We start from the raw sequence: 26,139 nt of genomic DNA, 5'->3' as shown, positions 1-26,139 counted from the left end.
CCGTCGCAGTAGCGAATCTTTACTCGGTTCCAATTGTAGAAATCTGCACATATATATCAGCATCGGAGATGATGAGTAATGGACATGGACGGATAAGCTAATTAATCTAAGATGAGGTGTTGGAACTGTGGATGGACAGGCAGACCGGGATTGACGGCGCTGCTGCTGCTCATGATGCCGGTGAATGGGATCTCTTTATCCATGTGGTCCGACGAGCCACGCCCGGAGCTCTTGGTAAGCTGGCATGTCTTGGCGCTGTTGCACCATGCACCTCCCTGCATGCGTCCATGCCCGGCATATTATGTATAAAAAATGTATAATAAGCTTATTACTCCGTTAGTGTACTTATGAAGAAACTAAAGTAGTACAGCTTTGAAAATGTAAATAAAAATAAGAACAACATGAATCATATATAGAAGTTTAAGCAATTAAGTGCGAAGATAAAAAGTGGGGAGTTCTTACATTAGTACTAATGAATACTAATATATAAGAACAACATGAATCATACCCAAAATGGTACAAAACCTGCACACTCTCTAGCCATCCTAACTCTATGGCAAATCTGGAAGCAAAGAAATGCTGTGGTTTTCAGCCGAACGCAGGACAGTCAGAGCAGTGGCTGCTGGGATTAGAGATGAATGCTCCTTATGGCTGATGGCTGGAGGGAAGTGTCTCAGGTCCTTAATGATTGCAAATAATGTAGTGAGAGTAATTAGCTTCTAAGTCTTCTAAACTCGCGCAGCAGTCTGTTGAGCGAGTTCGCGCTCGTGCATGTAAGGTTGCAACTCTGTAAACTCCTTATTAATACACAGCCAGGTAACCGGATCTTTCAAAAACAACAACAACAACAACAACAACATGAACCATATATAGTTTAAGCTTACGTATGTGCTTTAAAATTTCAAATGGTAGTATATATTAACTGACCTCTAAGTTCACAATCCAGCTTTTGCTGCCCGCCCCGGAGCCAGGATCCAAGTTGTAAGCAGGTGGCGTTCCATCCATGCACACTGCGTTACATCTTTAGTTCTTAAAAATTAAAATGCTCTTTGTTAATTTGGGCAAACCTGACAATACCATCTGACATTTCCAGCATTAGTTTTACATATAATGCATAGTTTATCGGTCCCATTAATCTACTGGTATATACTGTATTTCCTTTGTTAATTCCTGAGCCATTGTTCACCAGATACATAGGAAATTGACAAAAGAACACCAGTAGCAGCAATACTGAACGTCTGAAACTTATAGTTTAAACTACCAACTAAAGAAGCAGTCTTCAGACGATTACAGTTAGTACAAGAAACAGCTTAAATCTGGACTGTAACTACTAGTAATAACTAGCAAAAGCTATAGCTTGTCACAAATGGAGACTAGCTAGAGCGCGCATTGATCCCCCCCCCCCCCCCCCCCCCCCCCCCAATATATATATAATGTGGGTCGCAATCGCATCCGGCGTGGCACGCACCGCACTATAACCAGATATGAATATGATCTCAATCCAGACCTCTATCTCTCGATCCCCAAGATCAGAAGAGCAACATGCAGCAGCATACATACCAGCTCCGTCGCTGACTGCGGACTTGAGGATGGTGATGGGCACCATCACCGACGCCGCGCGCCGCCGCATCGTGCGACCGCCGGCTCCACTGCGCAGCTCATCTTCCACCGCCGGCGAGGCGGCCGAGGTCGCCACCCAGCAGTAGCTGCCTACAAGAATGGCGAGAGCAATGAAAGCCGGAAGCGACGGCCGATTCCTCATCTCGGTACCCCTTGATGGACCGATCGATCGATCAACAGGCAGGCTGCGCGGCCGCACCTGCAGTCAAGCATATGAAACAGCGAGCTGGCGGTGCGTATATATAATTAGCGCACGCGAAGCAAGAGGTGGATCGGCATGTGCGTGCCTAGTACTCCACACATTGCAGAGCAGTAGCCAGGGAATAAGAGGAGTGAAGTCAATACCACGCTTCGAGATCTGCGCCAACCAACAAAAATATTGGTGTATGCATCACAGCACATGAACTGATCAACATGCATGCAGACCGTCTCAGTTTGCCAGTGAGGTGAGCAGTGCAGCAGGTTAAACAAAAGAGATCATTGGGCGGGTAGAGCAACATGCCCGTCGTCTGTCTGACTGTGCGCGGCCCTCCGCCCTCGCCACCCCCACCCTACCGCCTTGCCACTGTCCAGCCAGCTCATCCGCAGGGATTAGGGACGAAGAGATAACAAGGTTGAGATGGCCGGGTTCTTGTCAATATATATGATGAGTGGCTGTTATGGATAATAAGTCCTTGCAGTTTGAATTGGTCTTGCTTACAACTAACCGAAGGTGAAGTGGTGGCGGTGCAATGTGTCTCTTTTGTGTATGTGCAGGCATTGGAGAGATTTGATGGCGATGGTGGTGACTGGTGAGGGTCAAGTAAGGTTTGTGATGTTATACCCCGGGAGGTGAAGGGCGACCAAGAGGGCTTGGACGGAGGGACTAGGCCTAGAGAACCACGGATGATCGACACCAAGCACAAGAGCAACAACAACAGGTCGTGCATAAGGATGAAAACAACACTGACTGAAGTCAAGGCAGGATCAAGACCAGAGTTAAGTGTGGATCGTGAAGGACATGGAGATTGCTAGACAGAGGATGAAGTATACAAGCATCGACATCGTGTGCTGTTTCGGCTTCAAAACCATGGACACAAAGGGTTTCTCAGTTTCGGCCTCAAAGTCAGGGGTGTTGAGTCAAAGGACGTGAGCCATCACAAAGCTTGCATCGAGACAAGCGAAGTTGCGAAGTGGTCGGATCTGCTCCAATGGACAAAGAACAATCTAGACGGATTTGCCTCTTGGAGTATGTATCTAGTATTAGGTGCTACGGGTATTTTAGTCTGTTGCATCGACCCTATATATATGTATGGATATGATTGGTTGGGAGAGGCATCTCTTGCAACTTTAATTTCATTTTTTATAGGTTAGCCAAGTACACAAAGCAAAGGGATGCAAGGTTAGAGAGAGTTGAGATCCTCTTGATCTAGTGTTTCAATTTCTAGTGGAAGGATGATGGGAGGAGGTTAGACCTGATTTGTTTAGGTGAATTCGTCATGATTCTATTGAAGTTTGTTGATTCAGTTTTGTTCTTCCGATCCATATCTCTTCCTCTTGCATCCAAGATTTCTTTTTTATGATTTTTAGTCCATTTTTCATGGATTTTTAATCTGCTAATTTGGTTGAGGTTTTGGCATGATTTGATTTGGTTGAGGTTTTGGCACAATCATGGATTTTTCATGTTTGGACCCTTTGAAACTTGTTCGTATTACGGCTTGAAGCCCAACCCTTATGTCTCAAGTTTCTTTCTCTAAAAACTCTCTTTTCTTTCCTCTTTTGGTGAAATTCTTGAAGTTCATTGTGCTGAGATTTTTGAGGTGCTATGAGGTCTTGAAAACATACCTAGGATTTTCCTTCAATAGATTAACAATGAGCACCATGAAATCAACCTTTTGAAGATCCTTGATAAAATCTCAATTTAATTAAGACAGTGTTAACACTCAAATTGGGCCCAAGCCAATTTAAATAGGCCCATGACAGTTTTGGTCCAATCTAAGAAAAACTTCATAAAGCGACATGATAATAGTACCACATTGGTTTTCCTATAGGATAAGACCACCCCTACCCCTTATAAAATAAGGGATACATAGCCGATTGAGTTCCCATCTATCCAATCGACACAAAACACAACAAATCAATCTACTACCTCTCTTTTACCCTCTCCTCCCCTCTACTTCTCCTCGTTCTTCGTCGGCGCTGCATGGATGGTGGATCGACAACGGCGAAGCTCTAGCATAGCCAGGCCGGCTAGAGCAGCCCATAGCCGCCGCACGACCTGACGGGGTCCCTCCCGGGCATGTGGGGTTTTGGGTCACAAGAGATCTCGCCGGCGTGTCTTGTGTATCGCGTTCCCGGCGAGGCTCCTCCGGCGACATGTCTTGCGTATCGCGCTCATCGCTGGAGGCACAAGGTCTAGGTGTGGACACCCCCTAGGCGCCGACCAATCCCAAAATCGGCTAGGCCCTACATCGAGCGATCTAGCTCCTTATCAAGTGTTTGACCTAATTAAGCGTCAACACACTTTTTGCCGACTCCGCTGGGGAAGAATGGTTCGGCTATCTCTTATAGCCGATCTCACTGACCAAGCCTTACTCCTCATTGATCTATCTTCTTGAGCTCGCCATTACCGTTGCATCTGCCCCAAAAGGCTAATCACATCTGGTTTTGACGCCTTGTGATCTTGTTTGCAACTTTACAACGTGTTGCGCTTGCTTTTGGAAAATTCAACAAGGCGGTCAAGATCTAAGTCATGGAGTACCAAGGTGTGACGTCCGGTATTTTCTGCCTGTGCTGAATATATTCATTCTCTGTTCTAACTTTTATTGCAGGGTTGTAACTTCTATATATATTCTTTATACCTTGTTTACTCTGTGGCTCACTTGTGAGGGGTGGTACTACACTTAATTTGGAGTTTCCATTTTGGAAACTCTCTTTACTAATTGTTTCCGCATTTAAATGTGTTAATTTTCAGAAATGCCTATTCACCCCCTCTAGGCGGCATCCTAGGTCCTTTCAATTGGTATCAGAGCAAGGTTCTCACCTAAAGCTTCACCGCCATGAGAAAAGGATGTCGACGACTATCAAGTTGGAGCCGGTGCTTCTCCAAAATGATGGTTCAAACTTTCTACCTTGGTCAATACATGTACTCAATGCTTTTAGAGATATTAGTCCTCTTGTTGAGCATATTGTGGATGCAAGCATACCTCTTTCTATAGTTGATTGGAGCAACTACAAAAATTTGTCAAAAGAGGAAGAGATATGTGTGCAACTCAATGCTCAAGCTATTAATGTCATGTTGAGTACATTGAGTGCAGAGGTTTAGGATGAGGCAATCTTCAATGGACAACCACCTCCGGAGAGTGCTCATCTCATTTGGACTAGACTTTCTGATTTATATGGGAAATCCAAATGTGATGATGCACTTAAGATCAAGTCAATAGAAAGTATGTCCATTGTGTCTTCATGCAGCGAAGAAGCCTCACAAGACCTAAAGAGCGCCGAGCTGGAGTAAGAACTGCAAGCAGCGCATGACTTGCTGTCTGCCTGCACATACCGGACGTGTTCGGTATGGCCGAGGCAGCAGACCAGCAAGTAGCTATTTGCAACGATGCTCAAGCCCGGTGGCGACCAAGTGATGAGTCAACCTCAGTATCTCATGATACTCATCACTTGTGTCTCATGGCCAAGAAAAGCAAGAAAAAGAGTAACAAGAAAGATCAAAAAAAGGAGAAAGCACAAGTAGATGATCAAGATGAGAATGCTGTTGAAGTTGAGGGCAACTACAACCTTGATCATCTCAACCGCAAAGACAAGTTCATCATCATGAAGATAGTTGAAAAGATGATGAGCTTGAAGAAGAGATTGAGAAGCAAGAGCAATCACTTCAAAAGCAAGAATTATTTCTCATCTCCAAGATGGAAGAACTAAAGGCTCTAAGTGAAAGGTATGAAAATTTTTCAATTGAGCATACTTTAGTTACTAACTCCTCTTCTAGTGTTTCACAACTAGAGAAGGAAAACTTTGAGCTCAAGGCAAGGCTAGATGAACTATCAAGCAAGTATAATGTGCTACAAGCAAACTATATTCATCTAAAGTGCTCTCATGATGAAGTAGTAGAATCAAGCATCATGCTTGAGGTGGCTCATGAGGTTGTGATCACATCGGTAAAATTTTCTCAACCTCTCACACATTCACTCACTAGTACACCATCTCAATTAAATATTTCTTGTACTAATGAATGTGCTCCTCAAGCAAGCCAATCTTCGATTGAGCTAAATCTCATAGAAAACATAGAGCTCAAAGAAGAGGTGGAAAGATTAATGTGATTCGGTTGAAGGGTAAGGAGAAAGCACAACCTTCGCAAGATAACCGTGATAACATGGTGAAGAAGCTTGAGAAGGGTTCAAACCTTGAGAAGGGTTCAAACCTTGCTTCCTCCAAAACCCAACAAAAGAATCACATCTCAAGCAAGGTCTACACAACCAAGAGCAAGAAACATGGAAAAAGGTTATGCTATGATTGTGGATTATATGGACATGAGTGGGCCATGTGTCCACATAAGAGTTGGTGAAAGCTCTAGTTTGGTTTTGGTGAATTGATGAAACCCTAAGTGCTAACCTAGTTTATCAAGTGATCATGAGATAGGTAGCACACTCCAAATGATGAAGCAAATGAAGATCATAGCATAATGATGATGATACCATGATGATGATCAAGTGCTTGGACTTGGAAAGAAGAAAGAGAAAAACAAAAAGCTCAAGGCAAAGGTATAAACCATAGGAGCTATTTTGTTTTGGTGATCAAGACACTTAGAGAGTGTGATCACATTTAGGATTGATAGTCGTACTATTAAGAGGAGTGAAACTCATATCAGAATGCAGTTATCAAAGTGCCACTAGATGCTCTAACTCATTGCATATGCATTTAGGATCTAGTGGAGTGCTAACACCCTTGAAAATGTTTGTAAAAATACGCTAACACATGTGCACAAGGTGATACACTTGGTGGTTGGCACATTTGAGCAAGGGTGAAGAAGATAAAGTCGAAGAGGAGTTAGCCGCGCTGGTTACAGAGTGACCGGACGCGTCCGGTATGGTGACCGGATACGTCCGGTATTTGGCGACGAACTCTGCGACCGGACGTGTCCGGTCGCCACACCGGACACGTCTGGTGTGAATCAGAAAACACAGAATTTGGCAGAGCAGTCGATCGAACGCTGGCAGCGTCCGGTCCGGTGTGACCGGACGCGTCCGGTCGAGCGTGGATGCTTACTGTACTCCACCGGACGCTGAGGCTCAGCGTCCGGTCAGTTTCTAACAGACGCGTCCGGTCGGCCTGGTGGCTTACTGGACTCGACCGGACTCGGTGGCTCAGCGTCCGGTCATTCAAAGTTCTGCGTTCGGTCTGAGCGTCCGATTGCATGAAAGTGTGGGCTGCAACGGCTACCTTGTTTTGAACAGGACATGTGGCGGTCTAGGAGAGACCGGACACGTCCGGTCGACCTACCGGACATGTCCGGTTTTCACGACCAGAGCGTCCGGTGCTGCGTCCGGTCGATTGGACCAGAGCGTCTGGTCGACGCGTAGTCAGCCCATTTTTTGAGCCAACGGCTCTATTTCTTGAGGGCTTCTATTTAAAGCCCCATGGCCGACTCAAGCTATTACTCTTGGCCATTTTCATTGACATGGCAACCTTGTGAGCTTAGCCAAAGCCCTCCCACTCATCTCCATCATTGATTCATCATCTTTGTGAGATTGGGAGTGAATCCAAGTGCATTGCTTGAGTGTTTGCATCTAGAGGCACTTGGTGTTCGTGTTTCGCTATGGATTTCACTTGTTACTCTTGGTGGTTGCCACCACCTAGACGGCTTGGAGAAGCAAGGATCGTTGAGCGGAGGGTGGTGATTGTCTCCGGCTCCGATCATGGTGATTGTGAGGGGTTCTTGACCTTTCCCCAGCGGAGAGCCAAAAGGTACTCTAGTGGATTGCTTGTGGCTTGTGTGATCCTCATCTTATGTTGGTTGTGCAGCACCCTATTGAGGGTTTGGCGTGTGAAGCCAATTAGCGCGTGAACCTCCAAGTGAGTGAATCGCCACAACGAGGACTAGCTTGCCGGCAAGCAAGTGAACCTCGGTAAAAATCATCGTGTTCATCATTGATTCCAAGGTGATTGGTCTTCATTGTTATTCATCCTTGTGATTGATTGGTTCTCTCATCTACACGGCGGTATAACCCTTTTGATCACTCTCTTTACTTTACTGCAAACTAGTTAACAAGCTCTTTAGTATAGCTAGTTGTGAGAGCTTGCTTGGTTGGTTGGTGTGGCTCTTTAGTTAGCCTTTGAGAGCACACTAACATAGGGTAGTGTCATAGCTCTTGTGTGAATCGACACTATCTAAACTAGAATTGTGGTAGGTGGCTTGCATTTTGAGTAGGCTAGCGCAACACTTGCTTCGCCTCATAATTGTCTAACTATTTTGTTAAGTGTTGTTGTAGAAATTTTATTAGGCTATTCACCCCCCTCTAGCCATTAGGACCTTTCAGTTGGGCCGACAAGTGTGAAGTGACCGAACAAAAGGCCTCAAACAAGTTGGCCAACCAAAATAAAAGTGATGGACAAAGCACTTGTCTCATGGGCAAGAAATTGGGGCATCCTACTAAGAAATGCCCAATGTACAAAGAGGCAAGAAAAGAAGCCTAAGTTGCAATAAGAAGATGCTATGAATGCAATGAGATAGGCCACAAGGTTGATAGATGTCCATACAAGCAAAGCAAGCATAGAGCAAACAAAGGTCGCATATGCTATGCTTGTAGAAGAAAGGGGACATTTAAGCTATGAATGCCCAAATGGTAACACACCTAAGCCAAACACATTTGTTTATAATGATATGCTTAGGAAGACCACAAATGGAGTTAGCACTAGCAAGGTGATGTGTTCACCACAAACTAGTGCTAAAGCCATTTGGGTGCCTAAGCACTTGTTGACTAATCCAAAAGGACCCAACAAAGGTTGGGTGCCAAAGTGTGCTTAGGTTAATGATGTAGGTACTTGGTGATGAGATAAAGGCTTCGGGGTGGTTGAGCAAGCAAATTGATAATATTCACTCAATCTATCAACCAATTCTTATCATAATCTCTTATATGGTTGACCTGAAGAAAATTTAATAAATATATCATATATTTCATCCTCACCATTGGTAACAAGTACCTAAACCTTATAGGATAGCCACCTTGTTCGTTTTGTATTCAATAGTTCACAAATAGGCATATTTGTGAAATATTGAAAGTGGCTAATTGAAAAGTATTTTCTTTTGCCATATGATGCTTTTAATGGCTCTCTAGTGGAGCAATCTATTTGTTGAGATGCAGGGCATAAAATAAATACTATCGCTAAAATGAAGAATCACAAGCAGCGTGTTATTTGCTTCTGTCCTTCACCTATCGGACGTGTCTAGTATTACTATCGGACGTGTCCGGTATGGACAGGGACAGAAAGCAAGTGTTTCTGTTCAATGTATTCCGGACGTATTCGGTATACCTATCGGACGTGTCTGGTATTGTAGGAACCAGAACACTGATATGATTGCAACTGAGTCTTTGATCCATATATTTTCATATATCCTTAATTTACTCAGAAGCTTGTGGTTTATCAAAACTAAGTGGATTGTGAGCATCTCTTAAACTCAAATTTAAATATGGAAAATTATTTGGTTGTGGTTCAAAATAGAAAATTGACTCCCAAATTCGTAATAGAATAAAGTGCTAGTTAAAAGTCATTCAAATTACTTAAAGCACTTATTTAGGGGGAGCTCAGTTTCTATTTTGCACCTTGTGGACTAACAAATTTATCTAGCACTCTTTGTAGTCCATTGGAAGAAAAAGTGATTTCGTATCTAGCATGATTATTTGGCAATTAAGGTCAACATAAAGATTATCATGCTATGTATCTTCTTAGTGGTATTCTTGTGGGCTCAAGTCAAAGGTATGTTTTTACATACATGCATTGTAAGTGCATCTAAGGCCCTTTATACGTTAGAATGTGCATTTGTGTGACATAGGAGAGATGTTTTTCAAAACTCATTACTAGCATGTGTAGGTGGTGTGAATTTGAAAAACTATTTGAATCTTGGTCTTTTTGACCTAGCCTTGTCATGTGATAATTATAGCTCTCCTTGATTGTTTGATTGGCTAATTACACATGACATGGCTTTCTTAAGTCCACAATCTACTATGTCTCACAATCTCTCTCTCAAGTAATCAAAATCTATATATGCCAAATATTTGGAAAAGAGAAGTGATACTCATGGCATTTGGATAAGAAAAGTAATTACACCTTATTTGGATCAAGGACATAAATGTTTTTGGATCAAGAAATGATAGAGAAGGGGATTGGAATTAAGTGAATGAAATTTGGAAAAAGATCAGCCAGCCCACAAATACCGGACGTGTCTGATATGCCTATCAAACGTGTCTGGTATGAGCGGGGCTATAAAAATAGCTGGTACCCCTTCGGCCCTGATCCTCTATCTCTCTTTTCTCTCCTCCAAGCCGACGCCGCCACCTCTGTTCCACCATATTGGTGATCGAGTGATTCCACCATGAAAAGGAAGAGAGGGAGATTGGATCGGAGGAGATTTGCATCAAGATCGAAGACTCCGAGACTTAGATTTCCAATTGTATCTTCATTCACTCTCACAAGGTACCCTAATCCCGGACCTCATCCGATCTAAGCGGTTAGGGCATGATTTTGGAATTCCTTCGGTAGAGATGCTATATTACTTGTCTAGAAGCAATGCCCAGAGTATGGATTGGTTGAAGATTGAGCCAAGGACCCCGGTTAGGGTTGCTGTCCGCTCATACCTGCATACCGGATGTGTCTGGTATGGGACAACAGAGCAAATTTTGCTCCCTTGTTTCAATCCTCTCAGTGGTTGATTCTTAGGACTAAGTTTAATTATCTATTGTGTTTTGTGAACCTTTTGACCTAGTTTGGTTAAGGTGATTACAAAGCATAGGATAATTATTCTTATTTCTATATTTCAACTAAAATAAGCTATCGTTTGGGCATGTATCTAAAATTCCTTGCAAATCTTTGGATACAGGACATCAGCTATGAGCGGAAGACAGGAGCCTAGGTCCAAGCATAGGCATGATCCAGCTTTAGAGAAACACAAGAAGGCAAGGCAAGACATGCATCCCATATTCAGTCAGCAGTAATTTCATGCCTATGCTGAATATATTCATTCTCTGTTCTAACTTTGTATTGCAGGGTTGTAACTTCTATATATATTCTTTATACCTTGTTTACTATGTGGCTAACTTGTGAGGGCTGGTACTACACTTAATTTAGAGTTTCCATTTTTGAAACTCTCTTTACTAATCGTTTCCGTATTTAAAGGTGTTAATTTTCAGAAACGCCTATTTACCCCCTCTAGGCGGCATCCTAGGTCCTTTCAATTGGTATCAGAGCAAGGTTCTCACCTAAAGCTTCACCACCGTGAGAAAAGAATGTCGACACCTATCGAGTTGGAGCCGGTGCTTCTCCAAAATGATGGTTCAAACTTTCTACCTTGGTCAATACATGTACTCAATGCTTTTAGAGATATTAGTCCTCTTGTTGAGCATATTGTGGATGCAAGCATACCTCTTTCTATAGTTGATTGGAGCAACTACAAAAATTTGTCAAAAGAGGAAGAGATATGCGTGCAACTCAATGCTCAAGCTATTAATGTCATGTTGTGTACATTGAGTGCAGAGGTTCAAGATGAGGCAATCTTCAATGGACAACCACCTCCGGAGAGTGCTCATCTCATTTGGACTAGACTTTCTGATTTATATGGGAAATCCAAATGTGATGATGCACTTGAGATCAAGTCAATGGAAAGTATGTCCATTGTGTCTTCATGCAGCAAAGAAGCCTCACAAGACCTCAAGGGCATCGAGCCGGAGCAAGAAGTGCAAGCAGCGCATGACTTGCTGTCTGCCTACACATACCAGACGTGTTCGGTATGGCTGAGGCAGCAGACCAGCAAGCAGCTATTTGCAATGATGCTCAAGCCCAGTGGTAACCAAGTGATGAGTCAACCTCAGTATCTCATGATACTCATCACTTGTGTCTCATGGCCAAGAAAAGCAAGAAAAAGAGTAACAAGAAAGATAAAAAAAGGAGAAAGCACAAGTAGATGATCAAGATGAGAGTGATGTTGAAGTTGAAGACAACTACAACCTTGGTCATCTCAACCACAAAGACAAGTTTATCATCATGAAGATAGTTGAAAAGAATGATGAGCTTGAAGAAGAGATTGAGAAGCAAGAACAATCACTTCAAAAGCAAGAATTGTTTCTCATCTCCAAGATGGAAGAACTAAAGGTTCTAAGTGAAAGGTATGAAAAATTCTCAATTGAGCATACTTTAGTTACTAACTCCTCTTCTAGTGTTTCATAACTAGAGAAGGAAAACTTTGAGCTCAAGGCAAGGCTAGATGAACTATCAAGCAAGTATAATGTGCTACAAGCAAACTATGTTCATCTAAAGTGCTCTCATGATGAAGTAGTAGAATCAAGCATCATGCTTGAGGTGGCTCATGAGGTTGTGATCACATCGATAAAATTTTCTCAACCTCTCACACATTCACTCACTAGTACACCATCTCAATTAAATATTTCTTATACTAATGAATGTGCTCCTCAAGCAAGCCAATCTTCGATTGAGCTAAATCTCATAGAAAACATAGAGCTCAAAGAAGAGGTGGAAAGATTAAAGAAAGATGTGATTCAGTTGAAGGGTAAGGAGAAAGCACAACCTTCTCAAGATAACCGTGATAACATGGTGAAGAAGCTTGAGAAGGGTTCAAACCTTGCTTCCTACAAAACCCAACAAAAGAATCACATCTCAAGCAAGGTCTACACAACCAAGAGCAAGAAACATAGAAAAAGGTTATGCTATGGTTGTGGATTATATAGACATGAGTGGGCCATGTGTCCACATAAGAGTTGGGCCGACAAGTGTGAAGTGGCCGAACAAAAGGCCTCAAACAAGTTGGCCAACCAAAAGAAAAGTGATGGACAAAGCACTTGTCTCATGAGCAAGAAATTGGGGCATCCTATCAAGAAATGCCCAATATACAAAGAGGCAAGAAAGGAAGCCCAAGTTGCAACAAGAAGATGCTATAGATGCAATGAGATGGGCCACAAGGTTGATAGATGTCCATACAAGCAAAGCAAGCATAGAGCAAACAAAGGTCGCATATGCTATGCTTGTAGAAGAAAGGGGCATTTAAGCTATGAATGTCCAAATGGTAACACACCTAAGCCGAACACTTTTGTTTATAATGATATGCTTAAGAAGACCACAAATGGAGTTAGCACTAGCAAGGTGATGTGTTCATTACAAACTAGTGCTAAAGCCATTTGGGTGTCTAAGCACTTGTTGACTAACCCAAAAGGACCCAACAAAGATTGGGTACCAAAGTGTGCTTAGGTTAATGATGTAGGTACTTGGTGATAAGATGAAGGCTTCGGGGTGGTTGAGCAAGCAAATTGATAATATTCACTCAATCTATCAACCAATTCTTATCATAATCTCTTATATGGTTAACCTGAAGAAAATTCAATGAATATATCATATATTTCATCCTCACCATTGGTAACAAGTACCTAAACCTTATAGGATAGCCACCTTGTTCGTTTTGTGTTTAATAGTTCACAAATAGGCATATTTGTGAAATATTGAAAGTGGCTAATTGAAAAGTATTTTATTTTGCCATATGATGCTTTTAATGACTCTCTAGTGGAGCAATTTATTTGCTTTTAATGGCTCTCTAATGACTCTCTAGTTCAAAATTCTCAGCCAAGCTTTGATCCTTGGGGAATGGGGTTACCATCACCGTGGGTTAGGAAGGTGTGTATAAAATTCCATGATTTTTGTATCCCGTTTGATTGAGTTTTGGATTTTTCTTTCTTGGTTCAGGAGGCTGAGTTCTATTAGTACAGAGCCTCTGCGCATTATTTTTGCGGAACCTTCCGAGATATGAACCTCAACACATTTTTGCAGAACATTGGCAGATTTCAACCTCCGCCACATCTACTAAACCTCTAGAGATTTGTGCTGCCGTATTTAGGTTTTGGTAATTAATGACAATATTAATGGAATAACTTTTCATATGAAGATATGAAGGGTTAAATGATTTGATCCACATGGGTGCTTGAGCTAACAAGGATATCATGAAGAAAGATGGCATGGATGGATTGTGAAGGGCTCAAGGCAATGGTATAACATAGGGTTTGTGTTTTATCGACCATGAGATGATTAGAGGTTGAAATATGACCAAATAGATAGATAGATAGATAGCCATACTATTAAGAGATAAAATTTGATTGCTTTACCGTTATCTAGTGCTACTTGTGAGGTCAATCTTTGCATTTTATATAAATTCAAGTTGTGTTTTAAAAAAAATGCATGCTAACTAAGGCTTTGAAAAATATTTTTAAAAAATGCATGCTAACTAAGGCTTAAAGGTATTAATCATCCATGGGAGATCATACAGAATTGGCATGTTTTAAAAAGGGTTGAAAAGTACGTTGTTTGCACTGTTTTTAAGGTCATAGGAACTCTCCGGTGGTGCACCGTCGGAGTTACCCAACAGTGCCTGACCTATGCTGCGTGTGTTTGAACATTTAACCCAGACTTTCAGAGTTCAGTGAGGGTGTTTTTTCGTACATACAGTGATCTAACACGCACCGAAACTCTCTGGTGGTGCATCGGAGAAGTCATCGGGAATTTAGTGTTGCACAATTAATACACGCTACCGTTGGCTGGTTTATCCGGTGCCGCGTTCCGTTATAAACAGTATTTGCAATGAATAATCAGATCGTGGTAAACTCGGTGGATGCGAGACAAACAGCACACACGCTCATCTGCTTTCTCTTTATGAATGAATCACTTAACAATGCAAGTTTAACTGTTATCTAAGAACATTCAGTTCATTTTTGACACTTTCTTGTCTTATTATCGTTCATTTAATTTTAATAATGGTTGCACCCATTTGCTTTCTCTGTGTTCACAAATTGAATTGATGTGATGTACAACGGCCCTGTTCGCTTGTCTTATGAGCCGTACTATTTTAGCGAACGAACGGTGTTTTTCTTTCACAACTTTCAGCCATGACTATTCAGCAAAGCTAACAGTGCCAACTTTTGAAGACAAAACCGCAAGGTAGCCCAGGATGTTTTGTCATCATATGATGTTGCGGCATGTTCCGTCGCAGGGGTAGGGGCAGTCGATCGCCTTCACTTGAGCTCGACCGAAGTACCAGTCGCCCACTGACTTGGCAATCCCCTGCACACGCAAACAGCAGGCTCAAACTTTTGCTTTTATACGTATGTATATATATGCTGTATGGCATCACCGGTGGGTGGTGTCGTGATTACCCTGCTTTGAATGGCAGGGGAGGCACCACCTGCGGCGTCGCTCCAGGTCGCCGGCAGCTCGGACTGGCAGTGCGCGAAGCAGGAGTTGATGAAGAGCCCGTTGCTCCTGGAGCCGGCGAAGCCGTTCACGGATGCTACCATCTGGTCTCTGAAATCTGCACTTGATCGATCCAGTGTACTTAGAAATAAACCTTGAGAACATATGATGTTTGGCCCTCCCTCAGGGCCTTGCATTGGGTTATGCATGTGTAACCGAAATAACCTTGCAGGAATTTCATCTGGGATGCGTCGCAGGCAGAGTGGTTGGACTTGCAGGCTCGCCAGGCTCCGCTGGGGTCAGCTCCGCTAGGTGCCAGGCTCTCCTGTATCTGATCGTCGATTGATAGCTCGATTACAGATATACAACATTTGAAAGCTGGCAAATCAGTTGGGAGTACTAGTTACCTGCCAGGCGTCGTATGCTGCGTTCAGCAGGAAGATGGGGGTGTTGATGCCATCGATTACGTTCTGGGGGAAGAAGCACTGCATTTGCCATTGCCATGCACGAGCGCGAGCGGTGGTTCAGTTCCATTCTGTCAACACGTACAAGGAGCATGCATGCATTTTGCTACTGGAACTGCAAGGAACAAGGCATGAGGAAACAACGCGACGCACCGAGGTGGTGTCCAAACGGGCAGTGCAGGCCGGCGGCAGGTTGGGAGCCACGCCCTGCATGGCCACGATGTCGGAGTAGTAGGACCGAAGGCTGCGCCCGCCGGAGACATCAGAGCTGCATGCATACACTGCTCAAGTCAAGATGCATGAACGAAGCACCAGATGGAGCAACAATTTCTGTAAATAAAATTAAGGTTCGTTAATTGGTAAGGTGGCACTGCGGCGGCACGTACGCGTCGAGGAAGAGTCCGGCGTCGGCGAGGCACTTGACGGTGGTGGTGCCGCCGCCGGCGTTGGACGACCGAGGGAAGAAGGCCTGGAACTGGTCGCAGTGCAGTATGACGGCCAGGCCGCCGGCGGAGCAGCCGGTGAGCAGCACCTGGTCTGCGGAGGCCATCCCGATGGAGAGGAGGTGCCGGACGGCGGCGTCCCAGATGCGCTGCCCGCGGAAGTAAAACCCGTTCTCCTACAGCAGCGTCATGTCAGGTCAATCGATCATTTCGTTTGACCAAATCAGTAAGGAAGGTGCAACAGAAAGGAAGCAAGGTGCATCCGTTGTACGTGCCTTGTCGTAGCCTTCGCCGGCGAAGGACGCGCCGTCGCAGTAGCGGATCTTCACCCGGTTCCAGTTGTAGAAATCTGTATGTAAATGATGTGTGCATGTGAGATCGAGAGGGATTGAATTGAAGGTAAGACGACGGACGGACCAGGGTTGTCGAGAGGGCTGCTGCTCATGATGCCGCCGAAGGGGATCTCCTTCTCCATGAGGTCCGACGAGCCGCGGCGGCTGCCCTTGCGGAACTGGCACGCCCGAACGTTGTTGCACCAACCGCCTCCCTATACCACAATATACATTATATCAGCCAGTGGCGTTTATTATGACCATCCATCACGAATTAGTGCATAGTAAAACGTACAATTGGAGTTAATTAACTGATGGATCTTTAATTTGACTGACCTCCAGGTTGACGATCCAGCTATTGTTCCCTGCCCCGGAGCCAGGGTGCAGGTGGTAAGCAGGCGGCGTTCCGTCCAAGCACACTGCACCAACAGATATATAGCACACACCGTTACTTGTTAGTTAGGGCACTCCCAATGGTGTATTTATGGTAGTTTCTATCTTCATTAATAACCTGGACAAGTCAGCATTTTGCTGATGTGGCATGAAAATTAATGAAGAGAGAGAGAAAAACGAAGAAACCGTTTCCTCAGTAGGAAACGACGTCGACGCTAGCACCGATGCTCCTAGAAACTACGAAAACGCCGTTGGGAAGAAACGACCAGCGTCTTGCGCCCTTCACCCAGATCCCATGCGCCGCCGCCCCCTCGCGCCGATGGCGCGCGCTCGCCTGGATCCCCCCGCTTTCTCCAGCCACTGCGTCGGCCGATGGCGCGCGCGCTCGCCTGGATCTCCCCCGCGCGCTCCCGCCACTGCGTCGCCCGATGGCGTGCGCGCTCGCCTGGATCTCCGCCCTTTCCCCTGCGCGCTCGCCTGGATCTCCCCCACGCGCTCCCGCCTTCGATTTCCCGCGCGAGCTCGCCCTTCCCTCCCTTCCCCGCGCTTCTCCCGCCACTGCGTCGCCCTTTCCCCCGCGCGCTCACCTAGATCTCCCACGCGCGCTTACCTGGCCTCAAATAGCCTGGCCTCCAAGACCTAGAATCATCCAGCCCCCAATCTTCAAGCATGAATCTTCTCCGGCCTTCATCGTCAAGCTCCAGGCAAGGCAAGACAGGGGAAGGCAGGACAGGGCAGGGCAGGGGTGCTCCTGCCGCCGCTACCCGATCTGAATCGGTAGTCGTTGCTCCTGTCGCCCCTGATGATGGATCCAGTTCGGCCGCCGGTAATCCCTCTCGCGTGACTGCTGCAGCATCTCCACCACTTCCAAGCCTTCAAGCAGCCGGTTTGCCAACGTGGTGGACAAATTCCTCTCCGATGGGCTCCAATGAAGGGTATGTGTTCTTATCAGTTTTAGTGTTTCCAACGTTCATACTGTTACTACAAGTATTTATGGTAGAAAATGCTTTTTCTATATGAACAAGTAGTCCAGATGGTTCATACTGTTCTTATCAGTTTCATTGAACATCTCTTTTCATTTTTTTAGGATGTACCCACCAGGTGGGTTTACCAATTTTCTCCAGTCAAATGGTAGTCCAGAGAATTTCCATTTAGTTGGAAATACAACAAGTAGAACTACAATTTCTCCAACTGCTCCAAGTTTGAAAAGAACCCTAGAAAGCAATGCAGAAGACAAAGAAACAATCAATATTGATGCGGATGAAACCAACGAAGACGAGAGGACTGAGAAGCGATTGAATTGGACGAAACCTGAAGACGTTAGATTGGTAAGCATCATTTCTTAGTTTGTGAACAACTTGAACAATCAGCTTGGTTATAAACTTGTAGGTGTTGTTTTTTGAATGTAGGCTTCTGCTTGGCTGCGTAACTCAAAGGACCCAGTTCATGGAACCGATAGGAAGGCAGATCAATTTTGGACGGATGTTACTGAAGAATACAATAAAAGCACAGAGGTTTGCCGTAGGAGAAACCGGAATCAACTGAAGATCCGCTGGGACCGTGTTAAGAAACTAGTAATGGATTTCCATGGTTGCTGGAATAGAACCACCAAAGTCTACAGAAGTGGTGTGAGCGATGATCAACTGATGGAAATTGCTGAGAAGATGTATGCTGGTGAACATAATGACAAAGAATTTACACTGAAGCACTTTTGGAAGGTTGTGAGGAATGAAAGGAAGTGGTCTGCATATGTGAAAAAGGAACAGGAAAAAGAAAAGAACAAGAGTGCAGCTGATTCGCCGTCTCAAGTGGTGAATTTGGAAGATAATCCTAAGATTCATCCTATTGGACATAAGAAGGCTAAGGCTGAGCTCTATGGGAAAAAGAAGACACCTGAAGCTTTTTCTGCTATTACTGACAAGCTAGACAAGTTCATTGAAGTAAGCACATTGGCTAGAAAGGACCGTGAGAAGATGGCGGAGACGCAACAAATTATGGCAAAAAGTAAGGTAGAAGCTGCTAGGTTGACTGATAAGGCAGCAGAGAAGCAACTCAAGTGTAAAATGCTAGACACTTACAGAGAGCTTCTGTTAGCTCCAACAACTAATATGAATGCTCATGCTTTGGCTGAGAGGGAGAAAGCACTAGAGAGTATGAGGTTGGTCTTATTTGGTACAGATAATTAAGGTATTTGCTAAATGCTTGTAGTGACAATTACTTGAGCACTGGAGAGTATGTGTTAAAGTTTAATTTCTTTGTGACAGCAGGTTTTCAAGTATGAACTTGGTGTCCAGAAGCTTTTTCTTATACTGGAGTGTATGATGAGTTTCTATGTGATACTACTGGGTTTCTAGGTAACTGGCACTTGAAAACTGATGTATTTATTAGTGTCAAAACTGCTTATGATGTATCCTTTCAAGATTATTATTTGATATAAACTTGATGTCTGTTGCATGACAACCTCTTTAGTTGGAACAACCTCTTTGTTGATTGTTTGATATAAACTTGAGGATATCTCATCAATTGTCTCAAATATTCTGAGTTCCCATTTGTGAATGACGCATGACTCTTCTATATATGAAATGAAACCACAGATGCAACAGCCCATACCTAAATAGTGAAGCAATACAGGGAGACAACCTTTTAGTGTGAAAACTGACTCTAGTGTGAAAACTGACCATTATTAGTGTCAAAACTGCTTCTAGTGTGAAAACTGACCTTAGTGTTAAAACTGACCATTATTAGTGTGAAACTGAAACCCATCATGGTGTGAAAACTGAACATTATTACTGTCAAAACTGCTTCTAGTGTGAAAACTGACTCTAGTGTCAAAACTGAAACCCATCATGGTTTGAAAACTGAAAATTACTAGTGTGAAACTGCCCACTGCCTCTTGGTGTGAATACTGCTTGCTTCCCTGCATATATATGGCAACCACCGAGTCTTTCTGTAGTTCTTCTCTCTTCGTTCTCCTCTTTCTGTAGTTCTTCTCTCTTCGTTCTCCTAATGTCTAGCCAACCACCGAGTGATGCTGAACCTCAAGACGAGGATGGCAGCATATATTCAGAAGAGTTGTACACATTTGAAGAATTTGAAGCCGAGCAAGAAGTATTAGAAGACCTGCAAGATGAGATGGTTGCAGAATTGAAGAATGATATTGAAGCACTAGAAGAAGGGATGAGACGCAGTAGTGGTCCAAGGAGGTATGTGGCAAGGCCTCGAGAAGAAGCCAATCAGCGGCTTATGGATGACTATTTCACGGAGAATCCTATCTATAATTCTACTATCTTTCGTAGAAGGTTTAGGATGAGAAGGCTCTTGTTTCTGCGCATTGTCCATGCCCTAGGTGAGTGGTCTCCCTTTTTCACCTTAAGAGTGGATGCTGCTAATCGCCCTGGGCTATCTCCAATTCAAAAGTGCACTGCTGCAATAAGGCAGTTAGCAAATGGAAGCCCAGCAGACCAGCTTGATGAGTATATTAAGATTGGTGAAAGTACTGCAGTAGAGTGTTTGAAGTTATTTGTGGAGGGAGTGATTGCAAAATTTGGGGGGGAGTATTTGAGGCGACCAACAGTACAAGATGTTGAGCGCTTAATGGAGGGAGTGTTGACTGTATGCACTGGCACTGGGAAAAATGTCCTTATGCATGGAAGGGTATGTATACCCGCGGTGATCACGGTGTTCCTACGATCATTCTAGAGGCAGTTGCTTCGCATGATCGTTGGATATGGCACGCCTTCTTTGGTGTTGCCGGATCGAACAACGATATCAACGTGCTTAACCAATCACATTTGTTTGTCGAGCAGCTGAGAGGAGAAGCTCCCCAGGTGCAGTACTCTATCTATGGTAGACAATATAATATTGGTTATTACTTAGCAGACGGCATATATCCAGAGTGGCCTGTTTTCGTGAAGTCTATACGTAAACCACAATCTGATAAACATAAACTTTTTGCTGAGAAGCAAGAAGGGGCAAGGAAGGATGTTGAATGCGCCTTTGGCATTTTGCAGTCTCGCTTTTGTATTTTGCGTCGACCAGCCCGTCTATATGACCAAGGAGATCTGGAGAATATCATGCTTGCCTGTATAATTCTCCACAACATGATAATTGAAGATGAGAAGGATATAGAGCAGGTTCCAATTGATTTGAATGAGGAAGCCAGCACATATACTGTTCAAGAAGCTACAATCTCTCATGGAGAAAACCCTGAGATGGAAGATGTACTTAACAGAAATACTACCTTACATGATCGCCAAGCGTATAGACAACTGCAATCTGATTTGATTGATCATATTTGGCAAAAGTTTGGGAATACATATAGTCAAAATAATTAGGTACATATCTTCAATCTGATTTGGTTTAGTGTGCAAATATAGCTAAGTCATCCTAGTATGTTTGTTTACAAAGAACAGATTAGTTTTTTGAAAAACACATGTGCCAGTTCAACCTTTTCAATTGCACTGAGTAATGTTTTTCATCTAATCACTATTTCTTTCCTTGTAGAAGATGGATTCTGAAGATTTGGAGTCCATTGCTACCTGATGGATTTTGGAGTGCATGTGCAACCTACCTGACATGGACGTGGCACCTTATTATTTTATTTTGCATATGATGAACTTCAGTACTTCCGTACGAACTATGTATGTTACATGTTATATTTATCTCCGGATTGCTATTATTAATTAATGTATGGTTTTCGAGACTGAATTATGGGTCCTGTATGGTGATATTTGGTTCTAAAAAGTGATGGAATGCAGAAATATGATCTATGTTTGCCGGCTGTGTTGATTTGCTGGCAGTTATCGACCAATTTTGTTTCTGTCATTGTGTTGTTGTCGACGGAACACATGTGGGCTGTAAAATTAGTTGTCACAATTGATCTATCTGTTTTTGGTGCTGCATTTAATTTACTCTTTGTATGAATGATGTTATAGAAACCATGGGTTGGAAAACACTACTTTTTTGGTGCGGTATCCTATGTTATAGAAACTACTGGTTTCTATCATTGGGACTGCCCTTACTCATCCCAGCTAGTAGTAGCGGAAAACATGGCGCTTGTTTGAAGATGACAAAAAAGAAGAAGACAAAGATAAAAACAAATGTTGGCTATTGAAATATGCTGGTCAAGGACGGAGGTAGAATTATATTTTTGAAGGGGGGCAATTAGTAAGAGTTATTTGTTAAAGGAGGCCAGACCAATTAGTAAGAGTTATTTGTTAAAGGAGGCCAGGCCAAATTAAATCATCTTTTCTCTACTACTAACTTTATTAATTAACGAACTGATCATACATCAGCTGGATGGTTTCCTTCTGGTGGAATCTGTCCACCCGGGTTCAAGTCGTCGACTTGGCATGTGTGCTCGTATTTTTCTAGATTTATTCCAGGATTAAATGGCGCTATGCTTTCAGTGGTAGGCGACGTCCCGTCGATAGCAAGGCGCCTATATGGTGACTTCGTGAATCTCGTCATCTGTCGGCTCAGTCCTTCGGAGGTGTCATAAGAGTAGGGTTTGCGTATGTGTGTTCATAGGGATGAGTGTGCGTGCATGTTGTGGGCGCCTTTGTTGTACCGTGCAATTCTAAAAAAACTTTATTAATTAACTAAAACATTTACATATGCATGTTCGTGGAGCATGGGCCCATGACCCTCGCTAAGAGGAAGGCCAATAATACAGCAGACTGTTGGCTGTATGAGTCTTTACAACATATCTATAGTTAACTCTTCATGACTAATATATGGCTCATTTTTTTCATGATTAATACATGGCTAACAATTACATATGCATGTTCATGGAGCATGGGCCCATGGCCGGCCCCTAGCTTCGTCACTGATGCTTGTGTTGTATGGTGGCTCTTCAGCACCAAGTTAAGTTTGCCCAACGGATAGGGATAAATTAGGGAATTGCCATATTCCATATTTCTGAAAATCTAGGAATTTTCAGACAATAATATTATACAATCATCTAATACAATAATTAAAAAGACAACTCACATGTACATATTTTTTTGTATAATCAAATAATTAATAACAAAATTACATGTTCTCTGAATAGTACGATAATAAAAAGAAAATGTAAGATATAGGAGAAGTGGACATTTTTTTTGTGTGAGAAGAGAAGTGGACAAATTGAGGTAGGAGAAGTGCACAGATTAAGATAGGCTTTCATTCCTGACATCGGGGCCTGGTTCTGCGGGTCAAGGCTCGCATTTCGTTTAGATGCAGGGTGCGGCAACGTTGTTCTGCTCGGTGCTCACCAAGCTAGTGATGAGGACATAAGCGCCCGTGAAATCCAAGGATCGATCGGAGCAGCCGGACAAGTGCAGGCAGCGGTAGCTGCAGTATATGTTTAGCTCGTGACTACGGATACGTATGTACCAGCTGTGCAACACGACGCCTTTTTTGGAAGCACACGCGCGTGCGCGATCCGGCCGTATCATATATCGTCCACGCGCCGACCGCACTACCGAAATGGCATGCAGGCAGGGACCGACGATCCACCCACTGCAGCGTGCGCGCATGGCGACACACACACGGCCCGGCGGCCGGCGCATCGCATGCATATGCCAGTGACGGATCACCGATCACGGATCCATAAGAATGCGGCATATACGGACAGCAGCAGCAAAAGCTAGAGCATTTCATCGTTGGTTTTTGGTTAAACGAGAAAAGATCCATCTTCAACAACTTCTAATTCTTCCTTCTAAAATTTACGCACTTGGGAAATCCTTTCCCGTCACGCGTAACTTTGTGCGGAGTCGAGGTCGCGCGGATACACACGTATTCTTCGGCCAATTAAAGGTGGAAGAGCGAAAAAAGAATAAAAAGTATGAAAGGAGTCCAGATGTAAATGTACAAGAGAGAAAGAATATATAAGATTGGTTAAAATAATTTAGAAATATGTATTATAGGATTCTTGATGTAAAATTATGAATTATTGGAGAGATAGCTTTCTTTTTTTCTTCCAATACATTTTTAGGAGTTGGAAACATGGAGTTTTTGAGAGAAAAAATTTAGGATACTCTTGAGGTCCTCTCTATCAATCTAGTGCATGCTGCTGGTGTTCCGTGAAACCGTGAACAAATTAATCCGCCGCCGGGACTCCACAAAAGGAGATCGATCGCAATTGTGATATACAGACATGAACAATCCAACGGCCTCTAAGCAGATCGTGTATAGCTAGTGTTATACTACTACTACGTACTGTCTATGCATGACTGAAGAAGGAGAAGCATGTATATGCGTGCATACCGGCTCCCGAGTCGACGGCGGACTTGAGGATGGTGATGGGCACCATGAGGGGCGTCACCGCGTCGGCCGCCGCGGCCCGCCTCCTGCTCCAGCTCCTCCTCCTGCGCCTGCCCCTATTATTGCTGTTCATCTGCTCATCTGCAGCGGCGGCGGCGCAGTAGCTACCTATGAGGACGACGAGTACAGCAACGAAGAGGAAAAGCCGCCTGCTGCAGGGTTTGGGTTTGGCAACAGCCCCATGCACCCCCATCGTCTATCGATCGACCCTCTCCTGTCGTCTCTCTGATGCCAATCGGAAAGGTCGGCCAGCATAAAGAAAGCACAAGCCGATGTATATGTATCCAAGGAGCTTAAGCCAGCAGCAAGCCTTTATATATATATATATATATATATATATATATATATTGACGACGCGCGCATAGCAAGGGGATGACGCACCTAGCTTAGCAGCGCCATATATCTAGCCACAGCTAGCAAAGAACCACGTACCACCGTATATTCATAGCACGCTAGCTGCGCTACGACAGCCAAGAAATCCACGACGAGTAATTAATTAAACTAGCTAGTTGAGCTAAATTATCGTGTGCTTAATTAGCTTCCATCATATGCATGTGTGAGAATATACTGCGTCGGTCGGTGTGTGTTCAGTGTCCTCAATTAACTAGCAATGCATGCATGCACAACAAATTAATTATGGTATGATAACAATAGATTCGCAAATATCTCGTTTGATTTGATGGTGTATGTTGACATATATACAAAATGATTTCCAGATCATCGATCGATCGCCAAATTCAATTCGCCAGCTGACTCATTTAATCAGTCCAGTCCAGGGAATCAATCAAAGACGCATATGCATGCATGCTGGCGGGCTTGGCATCGCTTCGTGGTGTGGTGCTGGATCGGGCAACCATCGATTTCGACGGCCCACTCATCAGTACCATTCAAAGCCGAAAAGGCTAAATGACAACTCTACGATCTCGACCTCTCACTAGCCGCCGCCTGCCCGCCTCGGCCTAGATCGCTATGTATGCATGGTGTGCACAGCTCGCTGCTAGCGCTCGCCTACTAGCTACACGCTACTGAATGTTAGTCTATCGATCCATGCTTAATTATGTGCACAAACTAGCAATCTTATAAAATAATAACACCTAAATAAACCTAGAAGCCACAACAATCATATATATGGCTATTCCGCCAAATTTGTTCATTTCAAAAATAATACCTAAATAGAGACTCTATGATTTTTATCCAGTTGCATTAGACTTTTCTTCTTCTATCGCACCTCCATATATGCCCAACATGTGCTTAACTGAAACATTAGCTAGCTTTGGCTATGTCAACTGTTGTTGCCTTGTCTGTGGCAATTTATAAGAAATTTCTTTTCCACATATCAAATTGAAACACTAGCTTTTGTTGTACTTTTTATTCTTGACCAATGACCAATATCTAGATCTTATTATCTGCCACTATGAATCACTATTTTAGTCATATGCATACCGGTGACATATGAGTTTTCTTGGTGACATTTTTTTTTCTCGCAAAAGACTTGCATATCTTGTATTAAGACTAGGAAATTGTTTGAGAACAATGACGCGCCTCGTTTGGGCACACTAGGGCCGGATGTAATTTTTACAATAGCGTTGTCCTCCCTAGCATACTTCGTTCTTGGTGACATATATTTTATTCTTTTATGGCAAAGATGGCAATTCGAAAACAATTAGATCCAATGGAAATTATTGACGTTAATAATTGAACATAAATTGATGTCTAGAATTATATTTTTAGAACTTGTAAAATCAGAATAAGATATTTGCTGCATAGGCAAAAGGCAACCTCCTGAGATCCATACTAGGTTAACTGGAATGGAAGTACTTAAAGTTCAAAAAAAAGAAAGAATGGAACTACTTATGTAAGAAGTAGCTAAAATAGTCTAGCAATCTAAGAAAACAGCAACTCTGCAAAATATATAAAAGCAAAAAATAGAGAAATAAGCCATCTAGCCAAGGGCGTTGGGTTTCTATGACAAAATAAATTAAATAAAAAAGTAAGGAGGTGTTTAAATCCAGGGGCTAAAGTTTAGGGGTGTCACGTTGGGGTGTCATATGGGAGTGTTCGGATAGTAATAATAAAATAAATTATACAAGTCCTCAGTAATCCGCGAGACAAATTTATTAAGCCTAATTAATCCGT

The 26,139-nt window shown here is 43.4% G+C and overlaps 1 protein-coding gene and 1 pseudogene across 3 annotated transcripts; one reads left to right on the top strand and one right to left on the bottom strand.

Moving 5' to 3' along the window:
• Positions 1–14,538: 14,538 nt before the first annotated feature.
• Positions 14,539–24,325, bottom strand: LOC136452114 (pectin acetylesterase 3-like). 3 transcript variants are annotated; one of them, XM_066452755.1, is made up of 10 exons: positions 23,947–24,325; positions 16,642–16,724; positions 16,391–16,520; positions 16,249–16,322; positions 15,917–16,149; positions 15,684–15,798; positions 15,474–15,551; positions 15,292–15,391; positions 15,059–15,184; positions 14,539–14,937 (listed from the first exon to the last, which is right to left on the bottom strand). In XM_066452755.1, the coding sequence occupies exons 1-10, from the start codon at positions 24,194–24,196 to the stop codon at positions 14,780–14,782; spliced, it is 1,347 nt and encodes a 448-aa protein (XP_066308852.1). In that variant the 5' UTR covers positions 24,197–24,325; the 3' UTR covers positions 14,539–14,779. The 3 variants fall into 3 exon arrangements, with proteins under 3 accessions (XP_066308852.1, XP_066308851.1, XP_066308853.1); XM_066452754.1 differs by having other exon boundaries at positions 14,541–14,937; positions 15,292–15,397; XM_066452756.1 differs by having other exon boundaries at positions 14,542–14,937; positions 15,030–15,184; positions 15,292–15,397.
• Positions 19,339–21,089, top strand: LOC136452113 (uncharacterized; annotated as a pseudogene).
• Positions 24,326–26,139: the final 1,814 nt, after the last annotated feature.

The sequence above is a fragment of the Miscanthus floridulus genome, chromosome 5 (genome assembly GCF_019320115.1).
Source record: "Miscanthus floridulus cultivar M001 chromosome 5, ASM1932011v1, whole genome shotgun sequence".
NCBI classification, from domain to species: domain Eukaryota; kingdom Viridiplantae; phylum Streptophyta; class Magnoliopsida; order Poales; family Poaceae; genus Miscanthus; species Miscanthus floridulus.
This window is presented reverse-complemented; position numbering and strand designations above follow the sequence as displayed.